This window comes from Ciconia boyciana, chromosome 5 (assembly GCF_034638445.1).
Source record: "Ciconia boyciana chromosome 5, ASM3463844v1, whole genome shotgun sequence".
NCBI classification, from domain to species: domain Eukaryota; kingdom Metazoa; phylum Chordata; class Aves; order Ciconiiformes; family Ciconiidae; genus Ciconia; species Ciconia boyciana.
The window spans coordinates 14,300,896-14,315,949 of NC_132938.1; the positions used below are offsets into that span (position 1 = coordinate 14,300,896).

The following is a 15,054-nucleotide window of genomic DNA, read 5'->3' on the forward strand; positions in this document are numbered from 1 at the left end:
TTATTCGTGATTCAGGTTATTATAACAGAAAAAAATTCTGAATGCTTGTGTCCATGTACTATGCAGTTTTCTTTTTAATACTGCACTGCTTTTCCAGTTGTAGTGTTATCTGCATTGCAGAAGTGGCAAAAGGAGCATATCGTTTTAAGTGGGGAAGGCACAAAATTATGAACATGTGTATTTTTTTAAGAGCAACAATCAACCAAGTTGTTGGTTGCTCTCTCTGATAGGCGTTTTAGTTGAGTTTTTGTCTGCTTTTGTTTGTTCAGATGCAGATGTCCTAGTAACACTTGTAAGCATCAGAGCTGATATAACAACTAAGTGCATGAGATGCTGTGAGTCTGAAACTGCTGTGGATTTTTGGCCTTGATTCCCAAAATGCAATGGTAGGCAGGTTAGCAATGCCAAACTTTCAGCTGCCCTGCCGTTTAGCAGCCCTTGCTAAGTGCATAGACTCCCTCTGAAATCCATGCATGGATCCATACCTCCAGAAAGTATCACAGCTGCCCGAGATAGCTAGGATTAGTAATGAATAGACAGACAAGATCTTAATTTTTAAAATGCCTTTATCTTTGCCTAAGGAGGCAAGTTTACTATTCAACACCCTGAGTTGTGCCTGGTTTCCTGGGTTTAGATGACCCAAGGTTTTTCTTTGTGCAAGAAGTCCTGCTCTGAAAAAGCAGCTAATTTGTGAGGGCAGCCTGGTGTGAGATGGGCTTGGGTCCTAACTGTGTTCACGTGATAAATTCTGCAGTCTAGGGAAGTGCTGTATTTTCTGGGATTGGTCTCTTTTAGTTTCTCCAGCTGGAACTGCCCATTGTGTCTAAATATTTCACATAGTTGTGAAATGTTGCTCGAGATCCTTTGGAGTAGGACCTTGGACCTCAGGCATCCACATTTCAGTTGATGCCCTAACTCTCAGATCCTGCTGACAATACAGAATTCTTTCCACAGAATGGAGCAGCCACCAAACCACTCAGCCCAGAATAGGCAATAGTGTTCTGGTTTTGCTGGAATATAAAAGATCTGGGTTAGTTTTCTTATTCTGCGGTGGAAACTGATTGGAAAATAAGAGGGTTGGGTTTCTCTTGCTGACTGATGAGATGAAGTAGGGTCTTTTAAGGCTTATGTCCCTGCAGATTGTCCTGCAGAGAGGAATGTAGATGTAACCTTGAATGTGTTTGAAGATTATCTATAGTTTGGAGGATGGTAGATGCGTTTTCCTACCTATCAATGCTCAAACTGTCTCCCTAGGTACAAGGGAGCAGTGGTGCATGTGGGTTTTTCCTAGCTGAAACTTAAGCCCTGCACTCTCAGGTGGCAGCTGAGAGGCAGTTCTCCGGTATCCAAATAGTAATTTAGATATTTAGTAATTTAAATTGCCATTGGTACGTAAATAATATATTTTGCTTACATCTATCCTGTCTCTCATTTCCACATGAGGAAATGAGCCCCGGTCTCCATGCCAAGCAACAGGTCACGGTCTGCTCCATTCCTGCTGAGGGGAAGGGTTGGGTCCCTCCGGCCTGGAGGGGACCAACAAGGGTGCAGGATGGGTGGCTGGGGACAGGGTCTCCACAGCTGGACAGGCAAGGAGCCAAGTTAGGGGGAGCCTCAGGTGCCTAAAAGAGATCTGGGCTTGGTAACAACAGAAATAACTCCACTGAGCTCTGGGGGAGGTTTTCAGCTTTCTCAGGTTAAGCTTATGAAGAGTTGAAACCTGCTGTTTCCATTGCGCTTTAATCAGCTCATGTACGACAGAATTTACCAGCTTGTTCAACTGAAGACGGTAGACAGCATCAACTTTCTGTGAATCTGAGTTTTCTAGTTGCTGGTGCTTCAGAAAACCAGCTCACTCATCTCTACAGTGTCTAGAATACACTTATCTGGGCTATTGTATTTTTTCACCCACAAGTAACTGAACCCCATTCTTATTAACATACACTTAGCATTAACAAGTGAGCAATTCAGCAATCCTGTCACATTATCTCTTACTCTGTGTTCTAGTCAGTTGGAATAAAAATAACCTTGAATGCCAGTGAAGATCAGCCTTCTCCCAGCCTTAATCTTGATGCCAGGGCAAGAGATGAGACAGTGTCCTGACAGGTAATAGCGCAGCAGCATCCACAAAGGCCTTTTGGTCCCATGTCACTTCAGCATGGATGACTTCAGCCATTGCCAAATAAGCTGTTAACTCAGCTGTACACTGAAAATAATGAGCAATGAGTCATCAAAAAGCTTCCGTACACACTTAGCACTCTTTCACTTCATTAGGATATGTGTTTTCTTGAACAGGGAACCGGTAGGTACTGATTGTGGAAGAAAATAAAAATGAATCGCTTTTATATTTTTGTGTAGGTTTTCTTTAATATTGTTACTTTCAGAAGGTGTGGTAGTCCTTGGAGTGCAATTCCACCTTAGACATATTTAAAGGAGATTGGTCATCGTAATTTTTTTTTTCCAGTTCAGTTTTTTAGCCACACAAACACTGTACAAAGGTTGATGATTGTTCTGATTAAAATCTGGGGAGTGGATTCAACTAATGAAAATCAGTGCAACAGCATTATTATCCATGGGGCTACCTAACTTTATACAAGCTTTCAAGGTGCTCATGGGTTGGAGTGCCTTATGGTATGCCTTTGCGAGTCAGATTTTAACAGCAGAGAAGCAGAATTGCTTGTGCAGTGGGGTGAGCTGGGCTGCTGCTGGCTATTGCATACATATGAGTTCCCTGTTTGTCACGGTATCATTAGCGCTCCTCACAGCTGTAACAGGTTACGACATGCTCCCAGTGCTATATGTGTTGATGAATATTAGACGCCAGACATGGAGTTGTACGGCTTCAAGCTGTGATATTATCAGCTCTCACGAGTAGGCCCTTTTGGATTTGTTCAGCCCTGAGCGGCTGGGACCCAGCTCAGCATGCTGGCGGGGAGTTTGCTAACCAAATGGCTGCGCTCCCCTCCAGCCAAAACCCAGAGCACTGGGGGAGCCAAGCTGCTGGAGGTGACATTTTTGCATAGCATATGAAACAAATTCTTGACCTCTTGGGGTTATTTATTAACTCTGGCAGTTTGGCCAAATTCCAATGTGAATAATTATCCCTGTTTTTTTCACTGGTTTTAATTAATGGTTATATTCATTTTTGGTTCTAGCTTGTTGCGATTGGCTGTTAATCAGTTGCTGTGTTTTGCTCCGTAGGTGGGAGTTGCATTTTAATATGGGAGACACAGATTCAGCAGCTCAGATGTCTGGGGTATTTGTTTAGCTGTGGATAAATGTTATTTTATCCCAGACAAAAGGAAATTAAGACAAGGACTGTGTGTCTGTAATACGAGATAAACTAAGTGAACTTAAACTACCTTATAGTTATCTCTAACCCCAAATATATTACAGTGTAACCACACAGAGACATGGCTGCTACACAGACCCATGCCTTTTCCTGTTTGGCACCATGCGAAGTAGACAATAAAAATGTAATGTGGCTTTAAAAGTTAAAGGTTAATTTACTCATAGTTGTGTCCATGAACACTAGAAGTATTTTGATTGTAAGTATCTGGATTTTGCTTGATATCAGCATGGGGGACAGATTAATATTTTTAATAGTGAAAAAAAATATCCTGTTTTGAAGAGCTGAAAGGAAAAAGATTGCACCAGTTAATTAACATTTTTCCACACAGTTATGCAGAATGTTTCATGAAGTTTTAACTTTAAGAGGAGGATGAAGAATATGTGACATGGTAAATTAAATGTGTTTAGGTCTCTTAAATAATGTATTTCTGTATCTTAGGATATTTAGATTTCTTTTTAAGGATAAATTTGCATTGCTTGGTTACAAAGTAATTATAACTCCTTTCTGATGTGCCTTGTGCTTCTGCTATGTATTTACAATTCCAGCTTGCTGTCATATTTGATCTATGTTTTTCTGTTTTCATTTAAGAACTTAGTATACAAAACCGGAGCTCCCAAGAGAGCATTTAATGGACATATTTGTAATTGTTTAAAGATAGGAATCATATACAAAAATAATCATTTTTTAATGCTGGTGTGTTATGGCTTCTTTATTGGCCACTAGAGCAACGCAAAGCAACCCGAGCACATGGCCCAGCTAGGCAGGCTGGCGGATGCTGTCTTCTGCCAGTGCCGTGCAGAGCAGCCAGAGCGGGTGTTTGAGCTTCACCTTTCCTTTGGGGTCCCAGTTCTTTCTGTATGGCACCTAGGTTCCTCTCCCCTACATGCCTCAAATAGCTTCTATCCCCTGTGCTGCTTTGTTTAAGTAAAGTAACATTGGCTTTCCTTGCTGCCTAGGCAAATAGGAGAGAATCTGATTGTTCCTGGAGGAGTCAAGACCATAGAGGCTAATGGGCGCATGGTTATTCCTGGGGGAATAGATGTCAACACTTACCTACAAAAGCCCTACCAAGGAATGACTGCTGTTGATGACTTCTATCAAGGCACAAAAGCAGCACTAGCAGGGGGCACCACCATGATCAGTGAGTACTAGCAATATTAACTCTTCCCACCCCAAGCTGAAGCTCGTGTAGCACACGTGAGGGTAGCTACAGGAGGCTTCATACCGATTTTCTGTGATCTTCTGCGATGAATCTTCAAATTTCTGGGCGCTGTGTTGGAGATCCATTCATCATTGTCACCCAGGGTTGGCCTGAAAGTGAATCTACCCTCAGAAAGGAACAGCAGCTTGGGGAATTGTCTCTTGGATTTCTCTCTGAAATACAGAACAAGCACTGAGGGATAATATACCGACTCTTGGGATTTTTGAAAAACAATGTAGTTAGTGCTGTAAGTATATGGCACAGATAATCTGACAAAGATCCTCTGTTCCCACCTAGTGACATTTCAGAGGCTTTGGAAATAACAAGATGCTTATTTATGAACTTGGATTTGGCACCAGGAATTGAGGAAGTCCTTACCAGAGATGTCCTGGCCGAACATCTTTCGTGGTGGAAGGGAGAAGTGTTTCTAGTTGTTAAAGACCCTTCTTCTGTCTACCAGATGGCAGGACACGATTTATCTCTTTCCTACCAGCAGTGGCTTGGCCCTTGGTTAGACTTTGTGAGGCAGTTGTTCAGGTGACATAAATGGCCTTAGCTTCCTTGTGCAGAGGAGCTGCCCAGTGCGGTTTTACTCTCACTGAATTGGAATGTGGCTTTTTTTGCTCAGTGGTGTTACCTATTACCTACATTCAGCACCAAGTATTAGCTGAAAGGATCTCTGGCAATAAGCACAAAACACACTGCTGTTCATTACTTTTGTTAATAATTTTCTTAGTGTGTGTTCTTCAGTTGAGGCTTCCTGTGCAGCATTAGGTTTGCAAATGCCACTGATAAGCCCACCTTGCTTTGTTTCTGTACTTACTTTTGACCTAGCCCTGCAAAGATAAGTATATATGCATAAGTAGTCATGTCTTTATTTTATGTCAGTAAACATTGTGGCATCATCAGATGCAGAAGGCCTCGAGACAGTGAAGATGCATAGTTGCAGCGCACTCAATCTGCCATATAGCGTGGCTGAGTGTTTGCTCTACATCATGTCTCTTCAGACCTTTGGCTATATTCTCAATTATGGCTGCTGAGAAAGCATTCAACATCTCCATTGATATATTGGTAAGGCAGAGTGGGCCAATTCAGTGACTATGGGGCACTGGTTAATAATAATGCTTACTGTGAAATACAGAGAAATGGACACATCAGACAATAAATACAGGTAAGTCCAGAACTTGTGATCTCCTACAGAACAGTAAAGGGAAAAACAAATGTTTTCTAAATTGTGAGATGTTTGGCGCTCCCATTGTGTGTCTATTGATGCTGCACCAAGCAGGTTGCCAGACTCAGCTTTAGTACAGACCATCCACAAAGTCACAAAGTCCGCTTCACCTGAGACAGCAGCCCTGGCTAGCATCCCAAGGTTACAGTCTGCACACAGACTGCCTCCAAGGCTGCTGTTTTGGCCAAGATGCTGGAAGGCTACTCACAGGCAGTGAGGAAATCTGAACAGTGTGCAGTCTGGGTAACAGACACTGAATCTCTTTTTCAGTTGACCACGTGCTTCCAGAACCTGGATCCAGTTTACTGACCTCCTTTGAGAAGTGGCATGAGGCAGCTGACACCAAATCCTGTTGTGATTACTCTCTCCATGTGGACATCACCAGCTGGTACGATGGGATTCGAGAAGAGCTGGAAATACTGGTGCAAGACAAAGGTTAGTGAGTGAAAATTAGTAGTATTTTTTTGTTTTATTGAAATATCATACGGACGTGAAATTTTGAAGTATTTTAATGAATGCATCATCCAGAACAGAAACGCACAGGCGCTGGTTATGCTGCCCAAGGTTCTGCACTGCCTTGGAACTTTTGTATTCACTTGCTGCTGTGTAAAATGGACCTAAAACTTTGTGCATTAGTGCTAGTCAGCAGCAAGGCCAGGAGTAGGTCTACCCCAATACAGGCACAGAAAATTAAGATGTGTATGTTGTCAGATACAAATGTATCACTTTATGCTTGCTTGTACCTGTGGAAATAGGCTCAGAGATTGCATACGTAGGTTTTATTTTAAGATGAAACTCAGACATCAGCATTTAGGGTAATCAGCCCAGTCACCTTAAATCCTCTGTTTCATGAATGGAGAGAATGAGACATTTTAAGGTAGCAGTTCAGATTTTAGCTAGACTGGAATCTGCCCATTTAGCTGCCTCAAATAAAGCCCAAATATGAAGGGCACACGTGTCTGAGAAACTGTCATCACAGGCTAGATCTCATTTCTCAGCAATGGCTTCGGATAATTTACTTGCTGACACTAGTTTTTTTTATAAAACATGCCTATATTTCTAAAATAGGGTCAAGCTATTAGAAAAAAAGAGAAGCTAAACTTAGGTACCTAATATTGAAAAAATGTCCTGATTTTCTCAAGTGCTTGGTCTCCAGCGGCTTTCCCTGAAGTTACTAGAAGATGCTTTGTTTCAGGACTTACAAAAACCAGGTCACTTATTTAGGAATCTGTTTAAGACACGTATGGGCTTGATTCAGTTCAATTAACAGGTCTACTATCATGTGAGATGCTGTGGGTTACCCTGTCTGGACTCCAGCTACCACTCCAGAATAGCACAGATGAAACCTCTCATAAATCCTTTTCCATACATGCCAGCTCAGTGTGGCAGTCTTACATATGGAGGGCATCTTGGTGGCACCAGATGCGTATGTGTGGGCAACTGAACCTAGCCTTCAGAAAATAATAATTTTGATCTAGTTCCTTAAAATTCTGCCTAACAGAATGGATTTTCAGTCCAGGAACACATTTTTTCAAATATTTTTCACTTGATACTTTCCTTGAAAATGCATAGATATTAATTAAGAAATATTTTCTGAAATGGTATTTAGTTACCATGGGTAAATCAGAATGACCCTTGACTTGGGAAGTCTAAGTAAAATGTGTATGCAGCATCCTTTGTAAGGTGTAGTGCTAGTGATGACTTAGATTTGAAAAATTATCTTTATATAGAAATATACTATTAAAGTAGAAAAAGAAAGCAAAACCCTATTTTTGAGTGAGCAGTTGTTTGCTGAGATACTGTGGAGGTGCAGTCACGTAGGGGAATTTATCCTGTATCGCAGCATGCTAGCAATACATGTGCTGTATAACCAGATTTTAGGCAACAAACCCCTTCAATCAGCAAGATTACACATAATTTAGAGAAACTGCAGCTGGTCTTACGTAGTTCTTTATAATATAGGTGATTTTTACAAGGTGATGACATCTGTCAACACTGATGGTGCCAAATCTGTGCTGTTTTCCTGCTATCAGGATTAACATGGATACACTGCTGTGCATTAGCTAACTGTACTCTCAGACAAGTATACTGTGCCTTGTTTCAAAGGTTAGATACTGTTTTCCAGAGCTCCCGGATCACAGATGGCTCAGCATTCCCAAATGTGCCTGAGGGCTTACATTAAAAGCCTGGTGCAGACAGTTAGGTTAATAGTTTTCTCCAACTATTGAGATGTGAGTTTTCAATATAAATCTGACCTGCCTTTCACTCTTCAGGGGAAGCAGGAATCTGTTCATCGGTTCCTGAACTGGGATGTGTGATGGGGCCTTTGGTGGCCTCTTTGGTGGCAATAGCATTAGGAGGCCACCTTTGTTCTCATGGATGCTGCAGTATGTCTCAGGCAGTCAATGTGAATTACCCTCGTGTTAGGAGATGCAAGGTGAGGGCGAGTAGGAAAGCACAAGCACAATAGGAAATATTTCAGTGTGGCAGGGGCTTTCAAATTAATGGATAATATCTGCTGATAATTGGAAACATTTGAGCCAGCTGGTGCAAATAGACTTGATGTCAATGGAGTGACACTGGTTTTCATCAGCTGGGAATCTGGATTGAATTTGTTCTCCGCTGATTGTCTGGTGGGTGAGTTAGCCAAGTAGCAGGGCTCAGTTAATCGCGTTTCAATGCTGCATGTGCATAATACAATCTCGGCATGAATAATAGGGGAGCTCACAGAGCTGCTGTTGAGGTGCCCTGTCATGGGGTATAATTGAATAATTAATCAGTTTTAAATCAATAGAAAGCTAATTTAAGGAGACATAGGCTTTGGAAGGGCCTGGAGATTTTGTAGAACCAAACGTTGATTATAAAGACTCAGGCTTGTAGCATTTTGGCAGCTAATTTGGGACTGGGCTTCTCCAGTATATGCAAAGGAACAACAGCCTGAAATGTGTTGACAGATGCCTCACTCGTTCCTTTAACTACTGCACTTTGTCACCATTCAAAAAAAGCTGTAGCACTGTCTGAAATTTGGAGAGGACCCTGTTGAGTACTCCTGGTGTGAGAGCAAGCAGGACATTAATAAGAATGTAGTATGTAGCAAATGTTAAGCATTAAGGTCAATAGGCCATGGACCAGGTCTTTTGAAAAGCCACGTATTTCTACTGAGCAGATCGAGACACCAGACAAAGAGTCTAATCTTGGATACCCGTATATGTAAATTGGTGTTATTTTATCATGGTGTCTTGTAAAGGTAATCTCTTTGCAAGGCAGGATGGTTCAAACCATCTCTCCTGTTAGCTGCAAAGGTGGCCCGTGAGATGCCCTTCCCCTTTGTGTCTATCTGATGTGGTAGCCGAGGGTGTGGATGTGCACTTAGATGGGAGGACTCGGCTTCTGCACTGTGGGAGCTCTCGGTAAGGGACAGGCTCGGGATCCCACAGCGGGATCCCTTCGACTCTCGTTGACTTCAGGGAGAACATTAATGTGAGTGGGAGCAAAACTCATAGTCATTTTACCAAAGTCAGAAAAGGGCCTAAGACCATACAAAGGCAATAAAAGCAAAACAAAGAGAATATATATTACTTGGATCAATGTATGACTTCTAACCACAGTACCCAGAGAAAGCTGTTTTATCTCCTGTGGAATTGTGATTAAATTAATTACCTTTAGCTAGATCCCAGTGGATAAAGGAGAGCAATAGGTAACTCAGCTCTTTGTTTACAGAGAAATGTGTATGTACGAGAGGATTCAGTCCCGTGCCATCACTGAGGCTAGTCGGCATGGCTTGGACCAGCCTTGACACGTCTCTCATTGCTTTATGTGTGCTTGGTCACCCGTGCAGAAAGGTGGCTCCCAGGTGCAGCTGACATCTGAGACACTGTGTGGGTTTGTGAAGAGAAACGGAGCTTTCCTCCAAGGCAGTTGGGCAGATGCGGTCAGTCAGAGGGGAGATGGTGCTGCAGGCATGAGGCTGTAAGCACCGGCCCTAGGGAAGGCGTAGTCAAGCTTAAAGGTTTTAAAGCAGGGGCATACTAAGTACATTGAAACTGTGTAATGAGGAATAGGCTGAGGGATTACAGTTAGTAAAGGCCGTGCGTGTTTTCTGGGAACTTGAGAAATATGACAATAGGAAGAAAGGACAGGCTCACAGGCTGACGGGGCTCCATGGTCCAGGCTGGATTTGCTCAGCGTGGAAGTCAGCAAGGAGGGGCCGGCTCCCACTTCATATTTCTCCCTGAGCTGCCTGGCTTTAGCAGGAAGACATAATACCAGGGATCATTTCAAGGTTTTATCCTGCATGTATCCTAGGGTATTTTAATCTTGTAATCGTGAATAAACAAATTCTCTGTGTGAGTGTGAACAGCCATACCCTCTGCCTGAGGATATATCTGTGCCTTCTAGACTCATGAAGGAGTTACATCTTCATCAGAGTGCCTTATTCATTCGGTGTCGCCAACATGAATAACACAACAGATATCTTTCTTTTTTCTCTTGCCCCAGGAAGCACAGTTTTCATGACAGCTGTTTTGAAATGCAGCATACATGGCTTAGACAGCTTAGAGTGTACTTTTCTGTTAAGCTAGAAAACTCTGAGATCAGTCCCTGTAACAAAGTAGGGATGTTGGCAGTAGACTAAAGAGTAAGACAAATTTATAAACTAATATGAATTCATATATACAGAAAATAGGAAAAGAAGATGTTTGGTATTCCCGTTCTGTTAGAATACGAAGCTGTGTAAATAATTGAATCTTTGAAATAAATAGAAAAACTTGTAGGGGTTTGAATACAGTTGGTTTTTGGCAACCGACACTCAACACTAGCATTTCTTACTGATTTCTAAAATTTGGAGCTGTCATCTTTCATGGTTTTGTATGACTGCCATCTTTGGAAGGTGGAAGGAGAGAGAGGTATGGTGAGCTGCCCTTGAACTGGTTTCAGGCTTTGCTTCCACTCCTTCCCAGTGTCTGCCATCAGCTAAGCTGGGTGCTTTGGACAGTAGGGTCAAGAAAAAGCAAGTCTGTATGCAAATTCAGATACACAGTTCCTACAGCTTCTCAGCACTTTGGGGAAACTTAACTAGAAGCTTATCTATTAAAAAGCACAGTTTCAGGTCAAGCTGAAATGTTTTGCTGATTAGCTAAAGAAAGCTAAAAAGAAAACCAGTGATTCATAGAACCTTTCACAAGTTTTTTTTAACTTTACAAAGTTTACATGCTTGCTTTAGCCACTATCACTTGTCTGTGATTTCGCTACAAGCAATCTCATTTGCGGTGGTAGCTGGGTTGCTTCAGGGCTGAACATGGGCAATCCACAGAGTCCAACAAATTCCCCCAGAGAAGAGGGGATTCAGGCTTCTAGTCCTAGCAGTTGCAATGCAGCTGTGGAGACATGCTTTATTTCTGGCAATTGCTGGTGAAAAGCCTAGTCCAGATGAATATTCTATGACCTATTTTTCCTGAAGTTTTTGTTCAAATACAATTTAAGAATCCACTTATATGGCAACACCTTTGAATTTTGTCTTGGAACAGGTGTGAACTCTTTTCAAGTCTACATGGCCTACAAAGATCTCTACCAAATGTCCGACAGCCAGGTATTGCTCTGAATGCTTTTCATTGCTGTGATCTGTCCTGTCTTCTGTGATCTCCCTCCCAACACCTGAGGAGTTGCTAAGGTTGAATCCCAGAGAAATGTTCCCACTGACCTGAGTGGCACTGGGGGGAACGTGCAGTGGAGGAGTTCTTCTCTCTGGAGGGTCAGTGCCGAGCAGTGTTGAACATCTGCATGTGTTCCTTCAAGTGTATGACATTCACCTTCTGCAAGGATTATCTGGTGTCTCCCTACATTGCAACTACTCAGCACTGCTCAGGATTTTGCCATGCGCTTTATTTTGTTGTTACCTTTCAAGAACTCTAGGTCAGAGAGGGAAGAAAAGATGAAGCACTCGAGGCAGTAGCAGTTTTAAGATTTCAAGTGTTTCTCGGTTGCTGCAAACAGCTAAATGGAGTTGCTCTTTGGGGGAGGTGGCTTTTCTCTTTCGGGCTGGAGATAACAATGAGCTTGTTTGTCCAGAGCTCATTACAGATTCCAGACTCTTCAGCTTTCCCATTCATAAGTATCAGGTCATTGTAAATGGACAATGGCATCTGTTAGTAATAATAATGTTTGCTTATTCAGTTGAAAAAATGTTTCTTTCTTACTTATTCCCAGAGCTGGAGCTCTCGGTCTCTTAAATAACTGCTGCTACACCTCCAATCCATGTGGTTTTAATTGGAATTTTAGACATAATAATATACAAATATTCTCTGAGAGGCAGTGCCTGTTAAATTCAACTCCCTGTTGGAATTGCCAAGAGAAATACATCAAAATGTTTAATGTGTGGCTAGACTAATGCCTGTTACCTTGTTTAAATGCTCATGTTGCGGGCTGTGTATTCCGACCCATTCAATGCTAGCTGAAGTGCCCTAGTGCAAAAGTGGGCACTGAAGAAACCATGTCTTCAGTATTTGATCTGTGTTCGGAAACTGGTTCCCATGCTGCTGAAGTCTGGTTTAAACAGGGAACACGTTAGCTGAATACCTTTTGGAAAGGGAACGGAATTTCAGTCAATCTATGCTTAGAAGTTCTCAGTAAAAGCAATAGGATCAACTATTTCCCTTATATACGGATAGGTTTTGAATCTTAGAAAGCAATTTAAAAAAGCATGCTCTAGAGAAAATACTACAGCTTTTAATTGCAGAATTAAAGATGTTTGTGAAAGCTTGACACTATCTGCTCCAAGAAGATGGTGCGAAATGCCTGCACTTCAGAAAAGAGGTGTTTTAGCTGTACTAGATGTGTCTGTAGTCCATGGGAATAACTCCACTTTACATGTGCTAAAACTACAGAAAAGAGACTACTCACTAGACTTAGGCCTGCGTGGGAGGGTGTGAGGAGGTGGCCCTGCAGTGCGAGGGGCTGGGGGAGGCCCTGTGTCCGAGGGAGATGCAGCCCTGCTTGGGACTGTTGCCCCTGTCTCGGCGCAGAAGCGCAGAGGCTCGTTCTGGGGCTGGCTGGTGTGCAAGGGGTGGGTCAGTCAACACCAAGCAGTGAAGCTCCGACGCCGTGTAGAAAGCAGAGAGTGGAAGAGGGAGATAATTTGCTATTCGCCTAGATAATTACCAGTACAGAAGGAGCAAAACTGAGATGAACAGAGGGGTCCGAGTGTTAAGTAATGTGTTTTCCTTATTCAGCAGTGTTTCCTTCTTTGTCTTACCTGCAGCTTTATGAAGCCTTTACCTTTCTAAAAAGTCTTGGGGCTGTTATCCTGGTCCACGCTGAAAATGGAGACTTGATAGCTCAGGTGAGTGAACTGTAATTTTTGCTTCACTTTGTGAGAAGATAGACACAGAGGGAAGTAAAACCCTCCAGCCAGAGTATGGGTAGGAAAAAGGAACTACCTGGTAAGTGCCTTAATTGGGCCTGATGCCCTCCACAGCCCTGGTGTCACCCGTGGGGTGAGAGGATGGAGGCCCTTCTGCGTGCTTTGGCAGAGCATCTGTGAGGTAGAGCAGCGATCCAGGCAGCTCCTTGCCTTGGCAGCAGATGAAGACTGGGTGAGGGGGGCAGAAGGAAGCAAGAAGATCTCTCCTGAATCTGGCAGAGACAAGCAGAACAATGTAAGGCCTTGCTCAGAGATTCTGGGGACAAAAAGTGGAGCTGGGAAGCTTTATGCTAGTGTCTCTTTCTGCAGCTATCAGCATAAGCAGCACAGTGAGTTTAGGGTGGGTGGTAAAGCTCTCAGACCTATTTATTTTTGAGAATATTCTTATAAATCTCTGAAGTTTGAGAAGAAGAAACCACCGTGATCTTCTAAACATTTCAAAAATGTGCGTTAAAGTGTAAGTCATGCTCTTTGAAGATGCCTGTCAGAACCAGGAAACTGGGCTCAAATTCAGTACGTTCCCTTAAAATGCCCCAGATCCCCAGTGCACTCTTTGCAGGTCAGATCCCCCGTATAGATACTGTCATAGAATCACAGAATCATATAGGTTGGAAAAGACCTTTAAGATCGTCAGGTCCCACCGTAAACCTAACACTACCAAGACCACCACTACACCATGTCCCTAAGCACCTCATCCAAACGTCTTTTAAATACCTCCAGGGATGGCGACTCAACCACTTCCCTGGGCAGCCTGGTCCAATGCTTGATAACCCTTTCAGTGAAGTAAAATTTCCTAATATCCAGTCTAAACCTGCCCTGGTGCAACTTGAGGCCATTTCCTCTCATCCTATCACTTGTTACTTGGGAGAAGAGACCGACCCCCACCTCGGTACACCCTCCTTTCAGGTAGCTGTAGAGAGCGATAAGGTCTCCCCTCAGCCTCCTGTTCTCCAGGCTGAACAACCCCAGTTCCCTCAGCTGCTCCTCAGCTGCTGTCCTCACACTGGAGGGTGCCGAAGCTCTGATCTGTGCAACAGAGGTATCCCAAGGACAGCAGTTGATAGTAAACCTCCCACTGGTCTTTCTGTAAAGCAGAATGGGCGGGTTTGGGTGGGTATTGTTACGACTCTATACATCTGTGTCAGATTAATCTTCTAAGGCTGTTGCAGAGATGTCTCCCTCCTCTGATCCCATGTACATGTGTAGAGCTCCTCTGAGGTCCATGAGGCTCCGAGTGAGCCGACTGATTTATCTGCTGAGCTCTTTAGCTGCTGGTTTATCCGCTAAGGACTAGGCTGCAGAGCTGACAGGGAACTTACGATAGCTAAAAACAAGTTGTCTTTGAGATCCAGACTAGGGAAGCCACCTTGTCTCATGGTTAAGGGAGAACCTCAAGTGGACGTCTGAGTGGTTGGGCAGTGTGTAACGGCTCTTGCCCACACGGGTTTATTTTGTTTTTTTTCCTTCAATGGGATTCTATCCTTTATCTGCCTGGTAGGAATTTACCACCTTTGAGAGCCTTCTTTCCCTTTTCCCTTCAAGTTTGGCCAAAATAACTGCTGAGCTCAAAAGTTACTAGTGAGGAGTCAACAGGTACATACAGTGCAGTTGTGTCCTTCCCCGACTGAAACCAGGTGAAAACCCTAATTTGGATTCAAGAGGAAAAAAAAGTTGATTCTGCATGAAGATTAGCATGATTTTAAACTACCAAAATATATAATTTATAGTTTTAACATCTATATTAAATAATATAAAATATAATATATATTAATTTTAATAAATATATTCAGTATAAAATATCCAGTAGAATGAAAATTATTAAGAAGAAACATAGTAAGTCAATATTACTGTAG

At 42.7% G+C, this 15,054-nt stretch overlaps 1 protein-coding gene across 1 annotated transcript in view; it reads left to right on the forward strand.

The window, feature by feature from the left end:
- CRMP1 (collapsin response mediator protein 1) overlaps positions 1 to 15,054 on the forward strand; it is a 48,715-nt gene that overhangs the window by 14,848 nt on the left and 18,813 nt on the right. The window contains exons 3-6 of the mRNA XM_072862196.1: positions 4,309 to 4,493; positions 6,055 to 6,219; positions 11,310 to 11,371; positions 13,040 to 13,120. Of these exons, the coding sequence (XP_072718297.1) occupies positions 4,309 to 4,493; positions 6,055 to 6,219; positions 11,310 to 11,371; positions 13,040 to 13,120 (493 nt within the window). The remainder of the gene's footprint in view (positions 1 to 4,308; positions 4,494 to 6,054; positions 6,220 to 11,309; positions 11,372 to 13,039; positions 13,121 to 15,054) is intronic.